The 24,819-nt window shown below is 39.2% G+C and overlaps 1 protein-coding gene across 4 annotated transcripts in view; it reads right to left on the bottom strand.

Moving 5' to 3' along the window:
- gabbr2 (gamma-aminobutyric acid (GABA) B receptor, 2) overlaps nucleotides 1-24,819 on the bottom strand; it is an 811,906-nt gene that overhangs the window by 173,021 nt on the left and 614,066 nt on the right. For all 4 annotated transcript variants that reach the window (XM_069913637.1, XM_069913635.1, XM_069913636.1 and 1 more), the window contains exon 11: nucleotides 16,693-16,825. In XM_069913637.1, coding sequence (XP_069769738.1) covers nucleotides 16,693-16,825 — 133 coding nt within the window. The remainder of the gene's footprint in view (nucleotides 1-16,692; nucleotides 16,826-24,819) is intronic.

The raw sequence follows: 24,819 nt of genomic DNA, 5'->3' as shown, positions 1-24,819 counted from the left end.
AGTTATGATCTTTGTTTGCATGCCACATGTAGTTGTCATAAGATTGAGTAGAATTTCTGTGGGCAGGTGAGTTTAAGGATTTTTTTTTTCTTCTCAGCATCTGCCGTTTACCTGCCCACTTACTCAACAGGAGATCAGTAATCTTCTGTTCCTCCCTTTTCTATATTAGGTATTTTCATTAGTTCCACTTTTATATCCAGTTGAACTTTTAATTTCACTATCAAATATTTAAGTTTCATGGGACAGGAGGTTTGTGAAGAAGAGTTCACAGTGGTGCTCCTTCACTGCCAGATTTTGGATGAAGCCGTGAATTGGGATGTGGCATTGAGAGTAGAACTCGATAAGGTGCAATTCAGATGCTGAAAATAGAAGCACAAAAAATATAAATCAAAGCAACGAGCTCATTTTGGACAGTTACTTGGCCACAGAGCTGGTGGAAGTGCTTTTAATTACATTGAATATTTCCTTTAATTTAAATCTGTACTTTGCTCGGAGGTGTAATTTTATATGCATTACAGATAATCAGTTTCCAAGTGTAATCTATAACATAGCTTTGGGAAATACTTTCATGTGTAATGCAAGCACATTATTTTAAATCAGTTAAAATGAAGATTTAATTCCAATGAAATTGTGCAAAATTATTATACACTAAACAAGGTCATTGAGGTTATCTTATCCAAATTACCTTCCATGAAGGGAAAATACTTTCTATTTAGAGCAGTTTGATACTCTTCTGTTTCTTTTCTGACAGTTCATTAAATGACCAAATCTGTGGACAGCAGCTCCAAAGTGAACAGCTGGCATACTCTGTATATCCCGAGCAACCACAAAGTCTGAGATTGCTGAGTTGAAGACTTCATTCAGTCCTAATGCTGGAGTCTGACAGCATGCTTCTCCATTTCAATTGGCCCTTTCAAACTGCCATGTAAGAATGGGGTTAATCAGGCAATTTGCATGCTTAGCAGCCCAATTACATGATGATTTGTAAGGGTCCAATTGGGTCAACCCAGTCAGAACCCAGCCGGGTCCCTGACTATCTCGGAGGTGGAGGTGGTCAGAAAACCCAGTAAAACTTACCAGCCATCCTGGTCCAGTGGTTTGAAAAGGAAAATGGCCAACTGAATTACTCTGGTAACGTCAGCACTTGCATGCTAGTGTCACAGGCAAACCCCTAATTGAGGTGTTTCTGCTATGATTGGTGGGGGGGGGGGCGGGGGGACCAGTGCAATGCGGGAGCAATAGCCATCTTCTTTACCCATAATCCCCATGCTGCTGGAACTGCTCTGGTGATGGTACAGCGTTTCCAGCGGCTCGGGGGAATTATGGGTAAGGAAGACGGACATTGCCAGAGCAGTATGTCACGGCAGCAACCACTCCCCCCCACCCCATTTGCGGTAACAGCATGTCGCTGGGGAGTTGGTGCATGTCTAACAGGGTGGGTGGAGATTGACAGTGGGGGTGGCGACTGACGGCGGTGGTGACTGACGGGGAGAGAAAATGATAGCTGATGAGGGGGAAACTGATGGCCGAATGTTCTTGTAAGTGCCTGATATGTCACTTACTGCATCATCGCAGGGCTGGGATCCCTCTTAAATTGCCGGGTTGGTGATTTAATAGGTAGATTTCCCCCTGCGATTTGAAATGTGCTTCCAGCACCTTTGCCCCAGTAATTGCACCCAGGTCCCAGGAGGGCTACACGGGAACTGCATTTGAAAGGGGCTCATGCTAGCTTGATCTGTTGTACAACTGGAATACCCACTCGTTAATGGCTAAGTTTGCATTCCAAACAAAGATAAGAGGAGAGGCAGGTAGCATTGAGGAAGCACTGAGTCTACAGAAGGACTTAGGTTAGGAAATGGTGCGAGGCAATGGCAGATGGATTACATGTGGAGAAGCATATGATCATACACTTTGGTAGAAGGTTTTAGGGCATGGATTCTTTTCTATACATGAGTTCAGAAATCAGAGGTGCAGAGGGACTTAAGCATTCTCATGCAAGATTCCTTAAAATTGACTTACATGCAGAGTCAATAATAAGGATGGCAAATGCAATGCTAGCATTCATTTCAACAGATGCAATGTTGAGGCTTTGTAAGGCATTGTTTAGAGTGCACTTGGAATATGGGGAATAGTTTTGGGCTCCTTATCAAAGGAAGAAATGTGTTGGAAGCAAATTGGAGCTGAGGAGATTCACGAGACTGATCCCTGGAATGAAAGGGTTATCATATGAGGAGTGTTTGATGTTCCTGGACTATACTCACAAATTAGAAGAATGAAGGGGAATCTCATTAAAACCTATTGAATACTGGATAGAGTATTCAATACATAGAGAGGATGTTTCATATAGTGGGGGAGTCTGGGACTAGAGGGCCCAACCTCAGAATTCCCTTTAGAACAGAGATGAGGAGGATTTTTTTAACCTGGAGGGGATGAATCTATGATATTAATTGCTGTTGATGGCTGTGGAGCCCAAGTCATTTATATTTGAGTGGAGGTAGATAAGTTCTTGATTGAGAACAAAATGCCAAGGGAAGAGGGTTGAAAAGGATTGTAAATCAACCACGATGGAATGACTGGATGGACTCACTGAGCCGAATGGCAAAATTCTGCTCTTGCGTCTTATGGAATGCATTTTCTGGTCCTTCAAGAATGGGATGTTATGGGGGGGGGGAAGTAATTTCAAAGTCAAAGTCAATATTTATATTGGGTTAAGGATTTATATAGAAGTCCTAAAGATAAAGTGACCACAAGTGTACAGGTGTCTCAATTTTTAAATTTGAATAGATCTAGTAGATAGGGATGTCCATTATCTGTTTGCTTTAGCCAGAGAGCCATTGGCACAAAAGATTCGGAATGATCAGCAATGAAGGGGATTTGAGATAAACCAGACCCAGCATAAAATTAGTTTATTTGCGGATGTTATATTAGTTTATTTTACTCAACCACAAACGTTATTACAGACTTTATCAACAATTATTAGACCATGAGAAATTTTCAGGATATAAAATAAATCGAGATAAAAGTGAGGTGATAGAATTAGTTAAAGGAGACCATTCATATTGCAGCAAAAAAAGCTCATTTTAGATGGACTGATAAGAATGAATATTTGGGTATATATATTGATACTAATTTGAAAAATTTATATAAATTAAATTACATACCAATATTTTTTAAAAAGAGGAAGATTTGATTTGCCAATTATATTAATAGGGAGAGTCAATTGTATTAAGATGAATCCTTTTCTAAGAATTCAATATTTATTTCAAACTTTGCCTTTACCTCAAAATTTTTTCCTAGATTTAAATAAACATCTCAGGAAGTTTCCTTGGAAAGGGAAAATGGTAAGAAAGTCATTAGAGAAATTGACATGGAAATATGAACGGGGACGTCTGCAACTTCCTAACTTTAAGAATTATTATAGAACAGCTCAATTAAGGATTTTAAGTTTATATGTTTGTTCAATCTAGATCATCATGGGTAGACATTGAGTTAAGTAAGATAGGAGAAGTTATACTGGATGAATTTATTTATAAATGGGAACCTAATTCTAGTATAATAGATAAGGAAGTTCCAATATTAAGACATTTGTTAAATATTTGGAATAAAATTAAAATAGAAATTGATGGAAACATTCTTTCATTAAAAACACCACTAATTAATCCTCTTAATTTTTTTCAAAGGATAATCCTTTTTTAAATATATGGATATATAGTATCATAAGGGAATTTCCAAATTGGGAGATTGTTATGATAATAATAGATTGATGTCTTTTGATCAGTTAATGCTTAAATATAATATTCCTCATAATACATTATTTAGTTATTTTCAGTTGAGGTCTTATCTAAGAGAGAAATTAGGACCAGAAATGAATTTAAAAGACTAATCTAATTTGGGAAAAAATATGGTTGATGGAATGATTAAAAAGTTTATTTCAATTGCATATATATTAGCGACAAGATCTCCATCCTCAACCGATGGTCAGAACACTTCCAATCTCTTTTCAGTGCCAATCGCTCAGTCCAAGAATCCGCCCTGCTCCAGCTCCCTCAACAGCCCTTAAGGCTAGAGCTGGATGAGGTCCTCACCCGGGAAGAGACATATAAGGCAATTGAACAACTGAAAAGTGGCAAAGCAGCAGGTATGGATGGAATCCCCCCAGAGGTCTGGAAGGCTGGCGGCAAAACTCTGCATGCCAAACTGCATGAGTTTTTCAAGCTCTGCTGGGACCAAGGAAAGCTGCCTCAGGACCTTCGTGAAGCCATCATCATCACCCTGTACAAAAACAAAGGCGAGAAATCAGACTGCTCAAACTACAGGGGAATCACGCTGCTCTCCATTGCAAGCAAAATCTTTGCTAGGATTCTCCTAAATAGAATAATACCTAGTGTCGCCGAAAATGTTCTCCCAGAATCACAGTGCGGCTTTCGCGCAAACAGAGAAACTACTGACATGGTCTTTGCCCTCAGACAGCTCCAAAAAAAGTGCAGAGAACAAAACAAAGGACTCTACATCACCTTTGTTGATCTCACCAAAGCCTTCGACACCGTGAGTAGGAAAGGGCTTTGGCAAATACTAGAGCGCCTCGGATGTCCCCCAAAGTTCCTCAACATGGTTATCCAACTGCACAAAAACCAACAAGGTCGGGTCAGATAGAGCAATGAGCTCTCTGAACCCTTCTCCATTAACAATGGTGTGAAGCAAGGCTGCGTTCTCGCACCAACCCTCTTTTCAATCTTCTTCAGCATGATGCTGAAACAAGCCATGAAAGACCTCAACAATGAAGACGCTGTTTACATCCAGTACCGCACGGATGGCAGTCTCTTCAATTTGAGGCATCTGCAAGCTCACACCAAGACACAAGAGCAACTTGTCCGTGAACTACTCTTTGCAGACGATGCCGCTTTAGTTGCCCATTCAGAGCCAGCTCTTCAGCGCTTGACGTCCTGTTTTGCGGAAACTGCCAAAATGTTTGGCCTGGAAGTCAGCCTGAAGAAAACTGAGGTCCTCCATCAGCCAGCTCCCCACCATGACTACCAGCCCCACCACATCTCCATCGGGCACAAAAAACTCAAAACGGTCAACCAGTTTACCTATCTCAGCTGCACCATTTCATCGGATGCAAGGATCGACAACGACATAGACAACAGACTCGCCAAGGCAAATAGCTCCTTTGGAAGACTACACAAAAGAGTCTGGAAAAACAACCAACTGAAAAACCTCACAAAGATTAGCGTATACAGAGCCGTTGTCATACCCACACTCCTGTTCGGCTCCGAATCATGGGTCCTCTACCGGCATCACCTATGGCTCCTAGAACGCTTCCACCAGCGTTGTCTCCGCTCCATCCTCAACATTCACTGGAGTGACTTCATCTCTAACATCGAAGTACTCGAGATGGCAGAGGCCGACAGCATCGAATCCACGCTGCTGAAGATCCAACTGCGCTGGGTAGGTCACGTCTCCAGAATGGAGGACCATCGCCTTCCCAAGATCGTGTTATATGGAGAGCTCTCCACTGGCCACCGAGACAGAGGTGCACCAAAGAAGAGGTACAAGGACTGCCTAAAGAAATCTCTTGGTGCCTGCCACATTGACCACCGCCAGTGGGCTGATATCGCCTCAAACCGTGCATCTTGGCGCCTCACAGTTTGGCAGGCAGCAACCTCCTTTGAAGAAGACCGCAGAGCCCACCTCACTGACAAAAGACAAAGGAGGAAAAACCCAACACCCAACCCCAACCAACCAATTTTCCCTTGCAACCGCTGCAACCGTATCTGCCTGTCCTGCATTGGACTTGTCAGCACAAACGAGCCTGCAGCTGACGTGGACATTACCCCTCCATAAATCTTTGTCTGCGAAGCCAAGCCAAAGAAGAAGATATTATTACAAGAACAGATGCCTAAAGTTGGTTTGTGCAACTCAAAAGAAAAATGGGAATGAGATTTAGATACAATAGAACAAGAAGATTGGCAAAATTTGTGTAAAGAAGTTATGTCAAATACTATTAATGTAAGATATAGATGACTTCATTATAATTTTTAAAAATCAATTGTATATTGCTCCTCAGAAATTAAATAGATGGAAACAGAATTTATTGGATCAATATTTTAGATGTGGAATAGAAATTGGAACTTTTTTCATTCTACGTGGTCTTGTACAAAGTTTAATACTTTTTGGGTTTCTATTCAAACTTTTACAACAGATAAAAGGGGTGGATTTTCCTTTAAACCCTGAATTATTTTTGTTAGGTACTATTGAAAGTGTCACCACCGAATTATCGATGTCAGATTATGAATTGAAATTTGTTAAGTTGGCTTTAGTAATAGCAAGGAAATGTGTTGTTGTAATATGGAAATCTGATGTCTCATTAACTTTAGAGGGATGGTATGCTAAAATTCAAAGTTCCATTCCATTTGAGAAAATTACAAATAATTTGAGGAATAAATACTCTTTTTCAAATTTGGGGTCTGTACATTAGATTTGTGAAGTTAAAATTACTAAATTTATGTCTACTTTTATATTTTTTCTGTTCCACGAAGTTTTCCCTGAGGGAATAAAATTATGATTTTGTGAAGTCTGAGGTTTCTGAGTGTCATCTGATGCAATCCGAAGTAATCAATTGTGATTATTTCTTATGAAATAGCTTGTATTTTAGTTCTGGGACTATTATAGATTTTTTTGGGGGGGAGTGGTTTTCATTTTTTTTAAAGTTTTTAGATTTTTATATATATATGTGGTTTCAGCATGGTTTCAGTTAGTAATCCACTATGTAATTTGGTACATTATTTTCAATTGTTTGATCTTATATATGTTGATTAAATAAAATATTCAAAGAAAGTTTATATTTATTGTCAGAGTACACATATGAAATCACATACAACTCTGAGATTCATTTTCTGTGTGGGAAAGGCAGAATTTCCACTGTACTCAAGAAAGAAATATACGTCTACAAAACAGTGAAATGTAAACAAACCAGCTGTACAATACAGACAAAAGTAAATATTCAGTCATCAATAATGTGTAAAGTAAGAGTCCTTAAATGAATCCCTGATTGAGTTTGTTGTTGAGGAGTCTGATGGTGGAGGGGTAGCAACTATTCCTAAAGCTGGTGGTGTGAGTCTATACCTCTTTCCTGATGGGAGCAGTGAATGGTGTGGATCATTGAATGTTGCTGCTGCTCCCTGTACATTTTCTCTATGGTGGGGAGATGTACTGGGCTGTGTCCACTGCTTTTGCAGGGCTTTCTTCATCATCTTACTTAATATTTTTTTTAAAATTGGTATTTTCATTTGTTTTAATTAATTTCAAATCATTTATGTTTAATTACTGAAAGAATTTTTAATAGTTTTTAGTTATGTCTGCATGGCAGACACTTAACAAAACTTTGCAATGAATTGTCCAAAATAGAATCTCCTATTTCAGCCTCGCCTTGAGTCATAGGGTGCCATGGTGTCTGCTGTAGCCCATTGAGGACTTGCTACAATTGAGCACGTTATGGTTGTGGGGAATCAACTCAGTGCTCCTCCTTCTACCAAATTTCAAGCAAATGGGCAGGAAATACTGGCAACTACAAACAGTATACTCCATAATATTCTGCACAAAGGCATTTTTATCCTTTATTTGTCTAGTGCTCCACAGTTTTAAATTTGTAATCAAACAATTCGCAGGTAATTAAAGTGCACATTCCAGATTTTATTCAAGATTATTTGCGTACATTTTGGTTTGACCTTGTAGAAATTTGAGCATTTTTTATACATAGTTTCCCAATTTCAGGGCACCATAATGTTTGGGGCATTTGGCTTCACAGGTGTTTGAGAGTACTCAGGTATGTTTAATTGCTTCATTAGTGGGGATATAAGAGAGCTAGGCTTTTGATCACCATGAGGACCAGAATTGTGCATATGAAAGTTAAAGAAGCCATAGTGAGGATGAAAAACAAGAATAAAACAGTAAGAGACATCACCCAAAACTTAGGACTACCAATATCAGCAGTTTGAAACATCATGAAGAAAGACTGTACTAGTGATCTCAGTAATAGCAAATGGACTGGTATTCCAAGGAAGATCTCCACTGCTGATGACAGAGAATTCTCATCACAATGAAGAAAAATCCCCCGAAATCTGTCCAACAGATCAGAAACACATTTCAGGAGGCAAGTGTGGATGTGTCAATGACTTTTGCCTGCAGAAAACTTCATGAACAGAAATACAGAGGTTGCAAGATTCAAACCACAAGTTAGCTATGGAAACCAGGTTGACCAGGCTAGAGATTTCCAGGAAGTATTTAAAAGAGCCCACAGAATTCTGGAAAAAGATCTTGTGAGCAGATGAGACCAAGATGAACCTGTATCAGAGTGATGGGAAGAACGAAGTGTGGAGGCATAAAGGAACTGCTCAAGATCCAAAGCATACCACCTCATCTGTGAAACATGATGGTGGGGATGTTATTGGCCAAGGCATGCATGAGTGCCATAGGTAGTGGCACACTTATCTTCATTGATGATGTAACTGCTGATGGCAGCAGCAAAATGAATTCTTAGATATGTAGAAACATCCTATTTGCTCAGGTTTGAGTGAATGCCTCCAAATTCAATGGTCGGCGCTTCATCCTCAAGCAAGACGATTACCCAAACATCTTGCTAAAGTAACAAAGGAGTTTTTCAAAGCTAAAACCTGGAATACACTTGAATGATCATGTCAGTCACCCGATCGAAATCGAATTGAGCATACCTTCCATCTGCTGAAGAGAAAACCTAAGGGGACAAACCCTAAAACAAGGAGGACCTGAAGATACTCAGCACCTGGCGATGACTATGAATCACAGACTTCAACTATTGCATGCAAAGGATATGTAACAAATTACTAAACATAGCTACTTTAATATACATACCATTGCTATGTCTCAAATATTATGGTGCCCTGTAATGAGGGGACAATGTATAAAAAGAGCTGTAATTTCTACACGGTCAAATCAAAGTGTACATAAATAACCTTGAATAAAATCTGGAATGTGCACTTTAATCACATGAATTGTTTGATATAAATTTAAAACTGTGGCGCACAGGGGCAAATAAAGGGAAAAAGTGTCTTTGTCCCAAACATTATGAAGGACACTATATATCCAACTCACTTGGGCAATTATGGTTTTGGGTCTCAGGTAACAGTAGAGTCAGGGTCAACATTACAATTTGGGACAGAGACAGTTATTCTTCCCTGAGAGACAATGGCGAGTCAGTTAATGAGAAACTAGCAAATACACTTTTTCATTAAATTTTCATGTGCATTATTACAAATAACATAACATAACAATTACAGCACGGAAACAGGCCATTAGGCCCTTCTAGTCCGCACCGAACCAAACACCCCTTTCTAGTCCCACCTCCCTGCACAATGCCCATAACCCTCCATCTTCTTCTCATCCATATACCTGTCCAACCTTTTCTTAAATAATACAATTGACTCCGCCGCCACTATTTCTCCCGGAAGCTCATTCCACATGGCTACCACTCTCTGAGTAAAGAAGTTCCCCCTCATGTTACCTCTAAACCTCTGCCCCTTAATTCTTAACTCATGTCCTCTTGTTTTAATCTTTCCTCCTCTTAACGGAAATAGTCTATCCACATCCATTCTGTCTATCCCTTTCATAATCTTAAATACTTCTATCAAATCCCCTCTCAACCTTCTACGCTCCAAAGAATAAAGACCTAATCTGTCCAATCTCTCCCTATACTCTAGATGCTTAAACCCAGGTAACATTCTGGTAAACCTTCTCTGCACTCTCTCCACTCTGTTTATATCCTTCCTATAATTAGGCGACCAGAACTGCACACAGAACTCCAAATTAGGCCGCACCAACGTCTTATACAATCTCAACATCACCTCCCAACTCCTATATTCCATGCAATGATTGATAAAGGCCAGCATACTAAAAGCCTTCTTCACCACCCTATTCACGTGAGTTTCTACCTTCAGGGAACGATGTACCGTCACTCCTAAATCTTTCTGCTCTTCTGTATTCCTCAATGCTCTCCCATTTACCACGTATGTCCTATTCTGATTCTTCTTACCAAAATGAAGCACCTCACACTTATCAGCATTAAATTCCATCTGCCATTTTTCAGCCCACTTTTCTAAGCAGATTTATTTCACTCAGTTCACAGCTGATTTGACCTCATAAGCTCTGAATTATTTCTCCAGAACATTCTGCAACATTTGTAGTGCTGGAGATGTTGTTGCTTTTTAAACCAAATGTTGTCCAATCCTGCAGCAGTTCAATTTCTCTGACTTTCAAGAACTCACTGCACAGCTGTATCAGGATAAGGAAGCAGTCAATATAGAACAAAGAAAATGCTGAATTTTTTTCCATTCTTGAATCCTAAACAGGGGTATGGCACATTTTATCTGAAATTAAACAAACTTGAGAAGGTCATCTTGAAACTGCTTTCAAACTCCATAGTTATTTTGCCCTTCGTATGTCTTCAGCCATTTTATTGAGGTTTTAATACACCATTTGCTTAGAAATAAAATAAACAAGTGGCTATGGTTAAATATATATATATTTTTTTAAATTTAGACATACAGCATGGTAATGGGCCTTTTCAGTCCATGATCCATGCAGCACAATTACACCCAACTAACCTATAACTCCTGCATGTTTTGTAGGGTGGGAGGAAACCGAAGAAGACATGGAGAGAATGTAGAAACTGCTTACAGACAATGCCAGATTTGAACCACGGTTGCTTACGCTGTAATAGCCTTGCGCTAACCGCCATGCTAATGGTGCCATTCTTACCTGACTCTTACAGTCAACAATAGATTTTAATGACAAATCCCATACATATGGACAAGGTAAAAATGGTTAGGGGCGAGGAAAATGGGCAACTTATTAATTTGTACATAGCTATCAATTCTGAACACCGACACTGCAGATCTTAGTCAGAAGAGGGCCGTATTTGTAAATTGCTACTAATTTAAATCTGATCAGGTCCCAAAGAGAGTCATACAAACCATGGCTGGCAGCTGTCAAAAATCAAAAGGTTGCCACAACTAAATGGGAAATAAATATCTCATTTCATGCAGGCATTGACACATAAATGTAATACACGTGGCCTGGCCAAAAAGAAAATCCATTTAAATCAGTTCCTAATTAAATGTTATCAGCTACTTCCCAACTTTCTCTATCCTTGGTTATTGAAGCTCATTTTGTTTGCATTCTGGGTGATGTCACAACTTAAGGCAAAATTGTTTCCTCAGTTATAAAGCAATTCGTAAACAACTTTCAAAATATAGTCCCATTCATCATGTGCTCAAAACAATATGTGATCTCTTTGCATCATGTAACATGATGCGAGTTCATTTCCCAAGCTAAAAAATATGCTTTCTGAGGAGCGAAATGAACAAGATATGTTGGACAAGCCTTTCCTAAGTCTTACGTTTCAATCCAATCCTGAGACTTCAGAAGTCTCAGTCTGAAAATATTTACTTTTCCTTGAAAGCTGAAAACTACTTTTCTATTGAAGAAGACATCAAATAAATAAGAGTTGATATCTCTGAAAACCACTCTTTTACCATTGCTCAGATTCTGCTCTTTTGAAAAATAAATCATTGCATCATCACTCCCTCTAGAGCAATATGTATGAACCAAGGAGTTCTCCAATAGTTGGGAGTCTGATGCGCATGTTACAGTTTTTCCCATCAGAAAGGCATACCCATGGTTGAGTGAAGGCTTGGAAGACGGTCTGCAGATCTTTAATTTATCTCATGAAAGCATCACGACACTTGCCTCAGTTCACTTATTTTCACCCTCTCCAAGGGCAGGCTGGCTCATAGAGCATAGAACACAGAAATCTACAGCACAATAAAAGCCCTTTTCCCCACATTGTTTGGCCATCCTAATAATCTATTCTAACTGCCTAAAATTTCCCTGCTGCATAACCCTCCATTTTTCTCAGTTCTATGTATCTATCTAACAGTCAGTTTAAATCCCCTATTCTACCTGTCAGCAACACCTTCCATCCTTCCACGTGCCCCCCACTCTGTCTGCTTAAAAACTCCCCTTATATTCCCCTCGTACCTTACTCTCAAACACCTTAAAAATATGGCTCCTCATGTTAGCCATTTCTTTGCTGAACATCATGGCACTCTGCAATCCAAGCATCTTTGGGGTTTGCAAAGAATAATAAATCATCTTAGCAGCATCTCCAAGTTTGTGTAGAATCTATTTTCCTTTCCAAATACTTTGAAAGTTACAGAATACACAACATTCTTAAAAATCCTCTGATCCGTTTTTCACAACATCATCACATCCACAAAATGGCATGAGCATAATTTGACTCTTGCACCTTTGTTATCATATGTTATCATTTTCTTGAAATTTTTTTTTGCAGTCAATTTAAGCAAAAGCTGTATAATCTCCTGATCTTGAGTTGCCCATATTTTTGAGTCTCATGTGTAATGTTTCTTCTCTTGTGGTAAAGAAACTTGGGGTCTTTTGTATTACTTATATTTTATTATCAACTCACAGCCTCATGGAGCAATCCATTTTGTGCATCTAATCTGAGGTGGGACATACGGTTTCTGATCCCCTCTAGTGGGCAGGAGGATCACCAATTCCCAATCATTACATCCCCTTTCTACAAGATGTTAAATCAAGCAATGCTGTACTGTAATACTGTATTCATTTCAATTTAAAGTTAAAACACAAACATCAACAATAAAAACTTTTTAAGTGTGCAGTTCTTTTTCTTTTAAAGATTCAGTCTGTCAGGTGGTTTGATTACATGTGTGGATCTTCAAAGGTGAATGTGTCAGCTCTGCTGGTCCACTAACACTGGTGGTGTTTCCTCTGTGGCTGTGCAGGATGGATCTTCTGCATTCGTCTGTTTTTCCAGCGTCACAAGTTTTCAGCAGGCTCTTTCGATTCCTCCTCAATTTGTAGTGCAGGATCTTGGATTTACTTCCTCCTGAACAGTGGCCTTCTTGTCCCAGGTGTTGGAATCTCTGAGACTCACTTTGTCGCATTGCGCCAGTGGCCCTAAACTTCTTGCTGACTTTTCATAGTTTGCTTTTCATCTCCTTTGCAGATGCTTTTGTTTCTGTTTGACATTTCTTTTCTTTTTTGGGTCTGCAGAGTAGGGAAGTGCGGAGCGTGGTCTACATCCCATCAGGAGCTCAGTTGGTGACATGCCATGTTCAAGTAGTGAAGGTCCATAACTCAACTGAGCTGGATCAGATCTGAGCCACTATCTTATGTTTTCTTCAGCAGCTGTTCAACTATGTAAACTCCTTTCTCTGCTTTACTGTTTGAGGATGCAAAGGACTTGAGGTCGTATGTCAAAAATCATATCTTCTGCAAAGTTCTAGAATTCTCTCCAGCTGTAACATGGTTCATTGTCACTGTAGACAATTTGAGGAATTCCATGCCTTATAAAGATCGACTTCATGTATCTAATCATGTAGGCAGCAGACATGTTGAGAAGCAGTGTCACCTCAGGATAGTTTGATAGATGGTCAATAATCAGCAGGGAATTCTTTCCATCCATATGGAACAGATCAGTCCCAACTTTCTGCCACGGTTCCTCTGGTAAATCAGTTATGGTCATGGGTTCCTTTGACAGCTCTGTGTGATGTTTCAGACAGGTTTCACAGTTTGACACCAATCTGTCGATGTCAGTATTTATCCCTAGCCAATAAACAGCAGGTCTGGCCCTCCTCTTGCATTTTTCCATTCCAAGGTGGCCAACAGACAGCCTTTATAATTCTGCCGGGTCTAAGTAGAAGCCCATTGATAACACACAACTGTGCTCTGATGTTGAGGTGTTGCTGACATTCACTTTTAGGCCAACATTTACTTTTAGGTCAACCTTCACTCAGATTCTTGATGAACTTCTGTAGAACTATGCCCTTTAACTTTTCAGCTACAATCTGTCAGATATGGGAAGAGATTCAGTGATCAGGTTCATGTGGAGATTCACATCTGTCTCTGTGGAACTCTTTATTGTGTACTTCACTCTGTATCAGTGCCCTGGACAGCACATCAGCCAGCACAATAAATTTCCCTGGTGTGCACACCAATTCAAAGTAATAATGTAGCTTTGGATTCCCAGTTATTTTCTTGATTATGGTTATTAATGTCTTATGGTCTGTCTCTGCCACAAACGTTGGTGGACCATATACATAGCTGTGGAATTTCTTGAGGTTATGGACCAGACCTAGACACTTTTTCTTTATCTGCATATAATCAATATTCAGATGTGGTCATCGTCCTTGATGTGTATGCTACTGACCTCCAATCTTCTCCCACAGCCTGAAGTAGTACTGCATCTATTCCATCTTTTATAGAGTCCCTAGATATTTTCGTCCTTCTGGGCACATCAAAGAATTTCAAAAGCACCAGTTCCATTGTTCGAATGGTCTTCAGTTGTCCGCATTTTTCCTCGTGGTTGGCTGTCCACTTGCATTCACATTTGTGATGCAACAACTCCCTCAGGTTTATTATTTTGTAAGACAGGTTTGGTATGAATTTGCCAATGAAATTAATCATTCCCAGCACTCTCAATGTACCCTTTCTGTCTGTGGGTCTGGGCATTATTTAGATACCCTCTGAGTGAAAACCCTGCCCTTCAGGACCCTCTTAAATATTTCCCTTCTCACTGTTGACCAATGTCTTCCAATTCTAGAATGATAAAAAGACTGAATGTTTACTTTATCCATGCTCCCTCATGATTTTATAAACCCCTAGAAGGTTACCCCTCAGCCTCCTATTCCACAGGGAATAAAGAACCCAACCTATCAAAATTCTCCCTATAACTTAAGCTCTCTAGTCTCAGTAACATCCTGGTGAATCCCCTCTGCACCCTTTCCAATTTACTGCTGCTCTTCCTCCATCTGGGTGACCCCAACTGCACCCTTGCTCTAAGTGTTATTTCACCAATGCCTCATCCAGCTGATCATGAGGTCCCAACTTCTGTTCCCAATTCATCCTTCAACTTGCAATTATTTCAAGATTTGACTTGTAATTGACCAACCATTCAAGTTATTTTGTTTTGCAACAGACCAAAATATTCAAGTTCTTTTTCTTATATTTTACTATCAAGTTCCAGATGAAAATCTGCATTGTTACGACAAATGGGTAAAATTCCCTCAAAAGCATCTGGACAAATATCATATTTCTAGAACTGGTTCTGATGAACCTTGGTGCATGATATATCACCTTCAGGCTTATTACTAACCCAATGATCTTGTATGACTCAGAGAATTTGGTATTGACACTTTGTACTTTAAAAACTACATCATCTACACCAAATCTCTTCTGATTTCTTTCATTCCAATTATGAATGTGGCACCATTAAACAGCCTTCATCACATCTGGTTAAGATAGTCACTCTCTTGAGCATCACAGAATGATTATTTTCAAAGTAATAAGAAATTTTAAAACTAATGGGAGACAAACACAACATTGCTTAATTTCTCTGTTGATAACAAATGATCTGGATTCTTTATTTGCCTTTGTTTCATTATCTGAGTATTTCACAAGGTCTAGAAGTTTTATGGATAACTGGTTGTGCAATGAATGTGTTAAATCTTGATGAAATGTACAAGAGGGGCTGCTGGTGAGGCTGGGGGTATTTCTGTCACTGAGCAACCACCATAACAATATTGCTGTGGCTCTGGATGCCTGAGCTGAGATTGCAATCTCATACTCTGTCACTCAATCATTCTAATCTTGCACCTGTTCTTTGTTTCTTTTACTGGAGATGGTACCTATCTACTGCTAAGGGTTATCTCATCATCGAAAGAGCAAATGAAAGGGCTACATTGAAACTATTTATAGTTCAACTTCTGTTCCACATCAATAAGGTTTTGGAAACGTCAGGCATACACATGCAGCAGAAATTTTATATACTGCCTTAAATAGCCTGTAAAATCCTTAACTACAGCCTTAATTTGCACAAAGAAAAAAGTTGAAGGAAATAATCGTGCACTGGTTTTAATGGAGATGCTGCAGATTTGTGACAAATTCACCTTAGACACGGAATCTCTTCTGCCAACCAGGCTTTAAATTAGAGTGGTACGTACATCTTAAGATTTTGACAAAATCCATAAATCCATGAAAAAATTATGATACATTGTGAATGCTTTTGTTATGATGAGAATGAAATTTGGCTTTTCCTTCACTCAATCTGAAACGAAGCATGGAATTTTATCAGGAAGACAGTGTTCTATAAACCCCATAATGCTGCGATGCAGTCAACACGCAAATCAACCTGTCACATTCAATTGACCAGCATACATTATATCATCTTTTAATCGCAATCGTAGCCTGACTAATAACTTCGGAGCTTCTGTCACTTAATTCAAAATCCACCCACTTTATCACTGGCACATTGGGGTTGCAGTGTGCAACAGCTCGCCAAGATTACTTCATTATCATCTGGTCCCACAATAACTCTGAGCCAGAAGAATTGGAGCAGCCACCTTTTGGGCATTTAAGTGCCTCCATCTTCCTTCACTTGTTCAATATTCTGGAATTCTCTATCCAAGAGCATCAGCACAGAGAGTGCAAGGCCAATAATTTTTTTCACGACAAGTGGAAGTGGGTAATTAACATGGTCTTGCTACACACAAAGTGAAATAATTAAAAAAAAATACAATTGTCCATAGAAATACACATTAGTGCATGAGCAGTACTTACTGTACATAGAGTTTCAAATGTGTTGGGCATCACAAATGATCCATCGAGGCCAAAGAGGAAGATGGATGCATAAGAGAGCATTCCCCCAAGGATAATAAGGTTATTCATGTAGGGGCTGGACATCTTAATTAACCTGAGGAAGAAACAGACATTTGGCCATCCTTAGTTCTAATAAAGTTATCTTTTCCACACAAACATCATGACATGAGAACCTTAACATTTAATGACACATTTCTTCAGCAGATATTTCTACAAAAGGACACACACAGGTTGTGGGCTGTTGGTAACGTGGTCGAAGGACTCACACGGGCTGCGAGCTGCTGGCAACGTGTTGTCGGAGGAGCCACCAGCGGGCTGCTGGTGACTGGCTCATGGGAACCAGGTATTGGAACCTGGATATGAGGGGTTGCTGAAGGCAAAAAGGGCTCCCAAAGAGCCTCAGGCACTGAAGACTTCCTGATCGTATTGTAGGTTTAGATCTGGACCTCGGGTTTCCAATGGATCGAACAGAAGTCTGTGCAGCAATAGAGTGTGGGATCACTGGAGGTGAATCCACAGACACTCAGTAATTCTGAGAGGACTCTCTTTTGTTTCTCTTTGTCCTATTGTGAGTGGCAGGAGGCAACACTCATGGCGACTCTGTTAACCTTACAGCAGACGAAGGTTGAAGTAAATCATGTTTTTTTTTAAATATATCATTACATGACAATAAAGAGAACCTTGAATTTATAAGATACCTCCCATATCACAGACTTGCAGCACAACATGGCTGACAAATTTTCTTCAACATGTAAAAATACCGTAAAAGCACAAATTTGGTTCATGGTTTAAAAAAAAATCAGCATTTGCTGATGAAGCAAATACTTCTGATAATATTGAACAGAGCTTTACAAAGAAACATTTACAGATTAAAGCCCCTTTCACACTTGCAAGTGATCGCAGGAATCAAACGCCAATCAGCCTTTAAAGTGGCAAGTGTGAAAGGAAAATCAGTTCAACGCTGGCATCAAATGATGTCACCTCAAGCTGGGGATTGTTGGCCTCGACCCCTAGTACAATCCCTGGCATCTGCAGATGTTGCCGTTGGTTGCAATCAGGCAAGTATAAAATGGACAATTGCATTGTGGGATTGAAATGACCCAAGCTTTTATGTGAGTGTAGGAAGAAAGATTAAAATGAAGGTATAAACTTTGCCATTGGAAAGTTGCAGTTGGGAGACAGAAGATAGAGATAGAGAGAGAGAGAGAGAGAGAGAGAGGCAAAATAAATAGAAATAAATAGTAATAGCGGACAATTTTTAAACAACGTGGGAAACTTGGTAGCGCTATAGCGCACAATTTATAAATACCATGGGAAAAAACAATGGTGGACCTGAATTTCCAGAACACCATGTGGCAGAGAAACCCCTCTATGAATTCTCCATGCATGCAGCCAGGCATACAGCCCTTTCTCTGCTGCATGGAATTCTGGGAGGACTGGTCTGCCATTCTTTTTCCCACGGTATTTATACATTGTACGTCATAGTGCTACCAACTTTCCCATGCTATATAATTTGTGTGCTATAGCGCTACAAACATTCCCATTCTATATAAATTGCCCACTATAGCGCTACCAACTTTCCCATCCTGTTTAAAAATTGTCCATTATTACCAACAATGGCTGAAGGGCTCATACTGTGCTGTACATAAAGCTTAATTATGTTATAATTATGCATGATTAATTTTGTTCAAATATAAGATCATAATACATTGATCAATATTTAGGGCAAGTTCATCATCGCTCGCTGCGTCATGACATCACTGGTAGAAGGTAGAACAGTCCTAACCCTGGGGATGTCTCCATGCAAGTGTGAAAGCATTCAGTGTCCCAGTTAGGAGTGGTCAAGTGTAAAAAGCCAAACCCCCATTCCTATCCCAGGACACTGAACAGTCAATTTAGTGGGATGCAAGTGTGAGGAGCCAACTTTCAGCAAAAGGAAACAATATTTTGATCAGAAATAGAATTAAGTGTTAATTCATAGTGAAAGCATATCACCATTAGAAGGTCTTTGATTTAGAGGTTTATGCATGTGAATCACACAAATGTCAGGTACAAAAAGAACCAACAGATCTTTCAAATATCATACTTTATAATTGAAAAGCTTGAATATAAAACTATGCATTTTCCCGATTGGACCATATTAGGAATACTACACATTTCTAAGCAGGTTCTTAGAAAGAGTGCAACACTGATTAATAAGACCATTATATGAATTGCAAGATTAATCTCCTGGAGAGAGATTTATTTGCTTTGTATTATATTCATTTCAGTGCAAAGGTTAGGGATGATTTGACTGCAATTCTTAGATTTTGAAAGTGAAAAATGTAGCTGGAAGTTCTGTCTGTGGAAAGCACTTAAAAATCACCAGGTCTGTATATATAATTCAATATCAATCACCATCAATAGCAATACGATGCTCCCAAATGTTTTCAATCATAGTACAATTTTAACTTGCTAAGTTATTTCTTGTAGGTTTGCAAAGAGTGATTGAAAAATCTAATTGAAAAGAATTTTGGCCAGCAGGATAGAAAACATTCTGCTTGCTTCATACTTATGTATCACTAAAATGACAAAATCTTATAGTCTAGAAAGAGCACTCAGTGCTTTGAATCCACACGCTGTCTGAAAGGGTTATCTCTTTTTCCACAATGTGAGTACTTGCTGGCATGTCTGCATTTATTGATCATTATCACTTGCCCAGGGATCTGAAGATTGCTTTCTTCGTGGACTAATGCAGTTAAGTAGATTGGTACAAGAATGACTTTTGAAAGGAAATGAAGAGTCACCACTAGGGAGTCACATACAAACTAGGATGGGTAGAGACATCATCCCTCAAGAACGTGAATAAACTGGCTAACTTTTTGCAATTGTCTGACAGACTTGTACTCATTTCCAAATTTAAGGGAAAAAAGCATTCAAGTGTTTGACATGACATGCCTGTCTAGAAATAAATCTTTGACCAGTAGGTTTATATAGCAGCCTCTGTGCAGTTTAAGCTGCCACAGAAATTAATTAATTCAAAGTTGATTTACCTATGCTATGATTATATATGATCTTGAAATTCTACTCCCACTCCTGAACTGAAAGCACCTAGGTTGCACAAATATTGTTTCCTACCCCTTTATTCAAAAGAGTAACTGTCAAGCGAATAAAGACAAAACACCTCTATGAACAGCTGGACAAACAGATGCATCCAAAACTTCCCACGCATTGGTAGACATCCTTCCACACAGCAGAGGATTATACAACTGTAACCTATACTCCAGCAGCAGCCAAACCTGAATGTGTACAATTCTACATCATTGTATCACTTTAATTTCCTGATTTACTAAGCAGATTTATTTGCCGTTAAACCATATTCAAGTCAAATATTCAACTCAAAGACCCCGGGATCGGATGGGATATACCTCAGGCTACAACAGGGGGCTTGAGAAGAGAGCACTGAGGCATTGGCAATGATCTTTGTACCCTCCCTGACCACAGGAGGATTGGACAATGGAAAATGTAGTTCCCAAGGAAAGGTAAGAGGAATAATCCTGGAAATTAGAGACCTGTGTATCTTACATCATTGGTTGGCAAACTATGAGAGAGGAATCTTAGTGACAGAGTTTATGAGCATTTGGAGAAGCAAAATTTTATTAGGGATCATCGTCAATATGTCTTCATGAGGGAAAAGTCATTCTACACAAGCTGAATTGAATTTTTTAAGGAGGTGAATGTGGTGTATTAGTATTTTAGTGAGGTGCTTGACAAGGTTCCCCAGGGTAGCCTCAATCAGAAAGTCATAAGGCATGGGATCCATGGATATTTGGCTGCGTGGATTCAGAATTGGCTGCCCTACAGAAGGCAGAGGATGGTAGTAAATACAGCGTACTGTGCCTGGAGGTCTGTGAATAGTTGTATTCCACAGGGATCGGCTCTTCTCTTTCTGTGTATTTTTATCAATGAAGAAGTAGAGAGGTGTGTCAATACATTTTCAGATGATATTAATGCTAGAAATGTGGGTACTGTAGAAGGTTGTCGTACATTATAACAGAAGATGCATCATTTGGCAGATAAGTGGCAGATGAAATTCTATTTGGAAAAGTGAGAAGTGATACACTTTGGAAGATTGAACTTGAAGGCAGAGTACTCGCTAATGGCAGGACTCTTAGCAATGTAGAGGAACAGGGGGATCTTGGGGTCCAAGTCCACAGATTCCTCAAAGTTGCTGCGTAAGTTGATAGGGTGCTTAAGAAACCACACAGCGTATTAGCCTTCAGTGATCAGAAGATTGAGTTCAAGAACCCCCAAGGTAATTTGCAGGCCTAAACAACTCTTGTAAGACCACACTTGGTGTATTGCATTGAATTCTGGTCACCTCATTATGGGTAGGATGTGGAAACTCTAGAAAGGGTGAAGAGGAGATTTACTAGATGTTGCCTGGATTGGAGAACATGTCTTAAAAAGAATGGTTGACCAAGTTAGGTCTTTTGTGGAGTGATTGAAGATAAGAGATGATGTAATAGGGTTGTACAAGATTATGAGAGATATAGAAAATTGGCCAGCCTGCATATTTTCCCCAGCCAGCGGCTATACTCGTGAAGAGTTAGAGGAGATTCGGTACGTCACTAAAGGCTCTTACAAATTTCTACAGGTGTTTCGTGGAGAGCATTCTGATTGGTTGCATCACTGTCTGGTATGGAAGAGCCAATGTATAGGACAGGAAAAGACTACAGAGAGTTGTGAACTCGGCTAGTGCCATCATAGGCATTGGTCTTCAATCCATTGAGGACATCTGCAATCCCTTACAAATCACAGAGCACCTGTAGCATAGGGCAGTGGTTCCCAACCTTTTTCTTCCAACTCACATACCACTTTAAGTATTCCCTATGCCATAGGTGCTTTGTGATTAGTAAAGGATTGCTTAAGGTGGTAGGTGGGTGGAAAGAAATAAATTTGAAAACCACTGTTCTAATCGTGCCTAATTGACTTGTTATGTGAATGGTTTCATAACTCCAAAGGAAATGGGCCAGTGGCAATTTTTCTCAAGCAAAATATTTTGGTAACAATTGGGTCTAGAGTAGTGGTTCTCAACCTTCACTCCCCACTCACATACCACCTTAAGCAATCCCTTACTAATCATAGAGCACCAATGACATAGAGAATACTTAAAGTGGTATGTAAGTGGGAAGAAAAAGGTTGGGAATTACTGGCATAGGAAATACTTAAAGTGGTATGTGAGTGGAAAGAAAAAGGTTGAGAACCACTGTGTTAGACTGATGATATAGACAGTTTCTAGAGGTTGGCACAACATCATGGAATCATAGAACATGTTCTATATTTTAAAAATAGTGATGGATTTAACCTTTTTACTTACCCATTAATCTGATTAATCATGCAGTTTTGTGTGACGTTGTCCTTTAAACATGGTCATTGATGAAATTTAATCTTTCTAGAGTGTGAAAATGCTACGAGATGCTCCTGCAGCACAATTCCAAAATTTCCTGTCAGTTATTTGGATAAGACCATTTGCTCAGCATGAAGGTCAATTATGTGCAGAAATAGAGGCATTATTTGGTTTCTATTTTCTCATGCAATTGGTTTTTTAAAAAATAGGGCAAGCAGGAGCAAATGATCAAGTCTTTTTGGGGTGTTAGTTCCTATTGGGCAGCATCTCACTGATTGACAGCTGCAAAGCTCAATGAGAATTGCCAGCAATCAGGCATTTGCATCTCAGAGACTCGAATTTCCAGGGTACATGATTGCAAGTGTCCAAGACTTCCTGAAGATTAGATACTGTGGCATTTAATTGCTTGTTCAATTATACAAAGCCTAGCTGCAACACACAAAGCACCGCTGGGCACGTGCCAGATACGACCAACACCAAATTTGATCTTCCAGGTGTTCTGCATCACAAGTTTTTGAATTGTAATATTAATTTTAAAGCTATCGATTGTTTATGGCTGTCATTCAAATGATTTGATTGCTTTGACAGCAGGCTCAGTAAGGGTATGACTTACTGACCAACCATAGTGTTTCTGTAGGTGTAGGGGCTCATGAAGTAAGTTGCAATTCAGAATGGGGGTAAAGGTGCAGGGGAGGAGGAGCTGAGTGAGCACTTCTCTACTTGAGGCTTCACCTTTCCATATCAAGAGATCCAAAAAACAGGGGAGAAGCAAGCTTATCTCTGCCAGTAAATTTTGGGCCAATGTATTTCATTTTATTACAGAGAAAAACAGAAATTTGATGCATATGTGGCTGAATCATACTGACCCAGACCTGAAGCAGATCTGGACGTGGAGACACAAACTTACTGGTCAAAGCGTCCAGGGCTCACATAATTGCAGGATCATTGCTAATACCATCTCATTGTTTTTAAACATCTCTGACCTACAGAGATATTTAAGAATTTCTTTAAATGAAGTAATCCTAAAGAAAATTCATTAGTGCATTTAAAATTAAATTAAAACACCTAATAAAGTGAATAGAATGAACCAAAATAATGAAAAGAGTAATGTGCATTCCCCTCTTCTTCTCTAAAACATCCATTAAAATCAACGGGGCATTCCATACTACACTAAGTCTACCCTGGAGCATGATCCGAGTTCTAGGGAACATCAGTGAGAGGGAACTCCACCACTGATCTCTATGTGGAGTTCAGCAGTGGCGTGAAGTGACTGATCCAGTGATTCAAGATTTCTGGTTCAGCATACTTGCAGTTCACATCGCTCTGCAGGTGCCCTTGGCTTGTTTCCATTTAGCAGCAAGATCCAGTCCATAGATAATATTCAGTGCACATCAGTTGTGCTTTTTTTTAATTTCACTGCTGCTCAATTATGTGTTACTTCAATCAGGAATACTTCAATGTTACTTCAGCACAGCCTAATTCCTTTGGCTTTCAAAGTTAAACCTTTTCACTAGACACAATCTACATTTTTTCTAATTACGGTAAAACCCCTGATATCTGGAATTCAAGCAAAAAACTGAGGAAAATAAAAAATACAAATTGGTGTGCCTCACTGTTGTTTGCCAATCACACAACACGCAATCTCAAGCAACCGGAAAATAAGCATACTTATCCGTGACATACTAATTCCCATAGGTACCAGATACCAAGGATTTTACTGTATTATTTACTTTCAGGAGAATTATTTATTTGGTTTTCTTCCGACAAGTATAAATTCAGAGACAAATTATTTTCTTGTTCATCCATTCATTCTTCGAGAATGTTACATTTGTTCCTTGAAGTCACAATATGATGCTGTGTCGTCTTTCTGGTGAAGGGTTATTCGTACTGCTGTTAGATTGGAGAAGATAATTTTCTTATAAAAAAGTGAAAGGAATTGGTAGAAGATTGGTTTCCCTGATGGTGCAGATCTCAGAAAGAAAGCAGGGGTGGATTATTTGTTCAACACTTTTGGCTGAATATGTACTGTTTTTAAACAGAGACAAGCATCATTCTGAATTTCTGCCATACTGATCTTATTGTAGTCCTTCCAGACAGGGAAGAACAGGGAATGATAGTGTAGCATTTCAATAAATTTTTTTTTCCCCATAAAAATATCATTCTTGGAAATCCAGTACCAACCACATTTGGTGTTAGGAGGTCAAAAATAAATTAAAATTCAAAAATATCAAATATAGAATGGAAGCTCCTAACTGGAGGTTAATCAAAATTTTCAATGGAGGGATTTCATATGCTATCCACGTCAGATTAAATGTACAACTAGTGCTATGTGTAAGAATATGTTCTTGAATTGAAAGTTCCCTCTGACCATTGGAACTAAAAGTTTGATTTGACAAAAGCATGTGAAGCTGATAAGGGTAACTTAATTCTTTGCACATTGGTATTGCATATTGGAAATCTAAGTCCACATATTCTGCAGGTTTACAATCATTGATTTAAATTCTCAGTCTGGAAACTATCATCAATACTTTTATACAAGAGCCTTCATTCTTCTACTGTAAGGAAGCACTTAGCTGATAGCAGCCTGTTAGAGGAAATTGATTTGCTGATATTTCCATTAGGTTTATGATTTTTTTTACTTCATATGAAAAAGAATAAGCATCTTTCTTGGTCTATGACGTTGAACTATGGACATTAAA

Source organism: Narcine bancroftii, chromosome 1 (assembly GCF_036971445.1).
Source record: "Narcine bancroftii isolate sNarBan1 chromosome 1, sNarBan1.hap1, whole genome shotgun sequence".
Taxonomy (NCBI): Eukaryota; Metazoa; Chordata; class Chondrichthyes; order Torpediniformes; family Narcinidae; genus Narcine; species Narcine bancroftii.
Note: the sequence above shows the minus strand (reverse complement) of the source record. Positions and strands in the feature narration are given on the sequence as shown.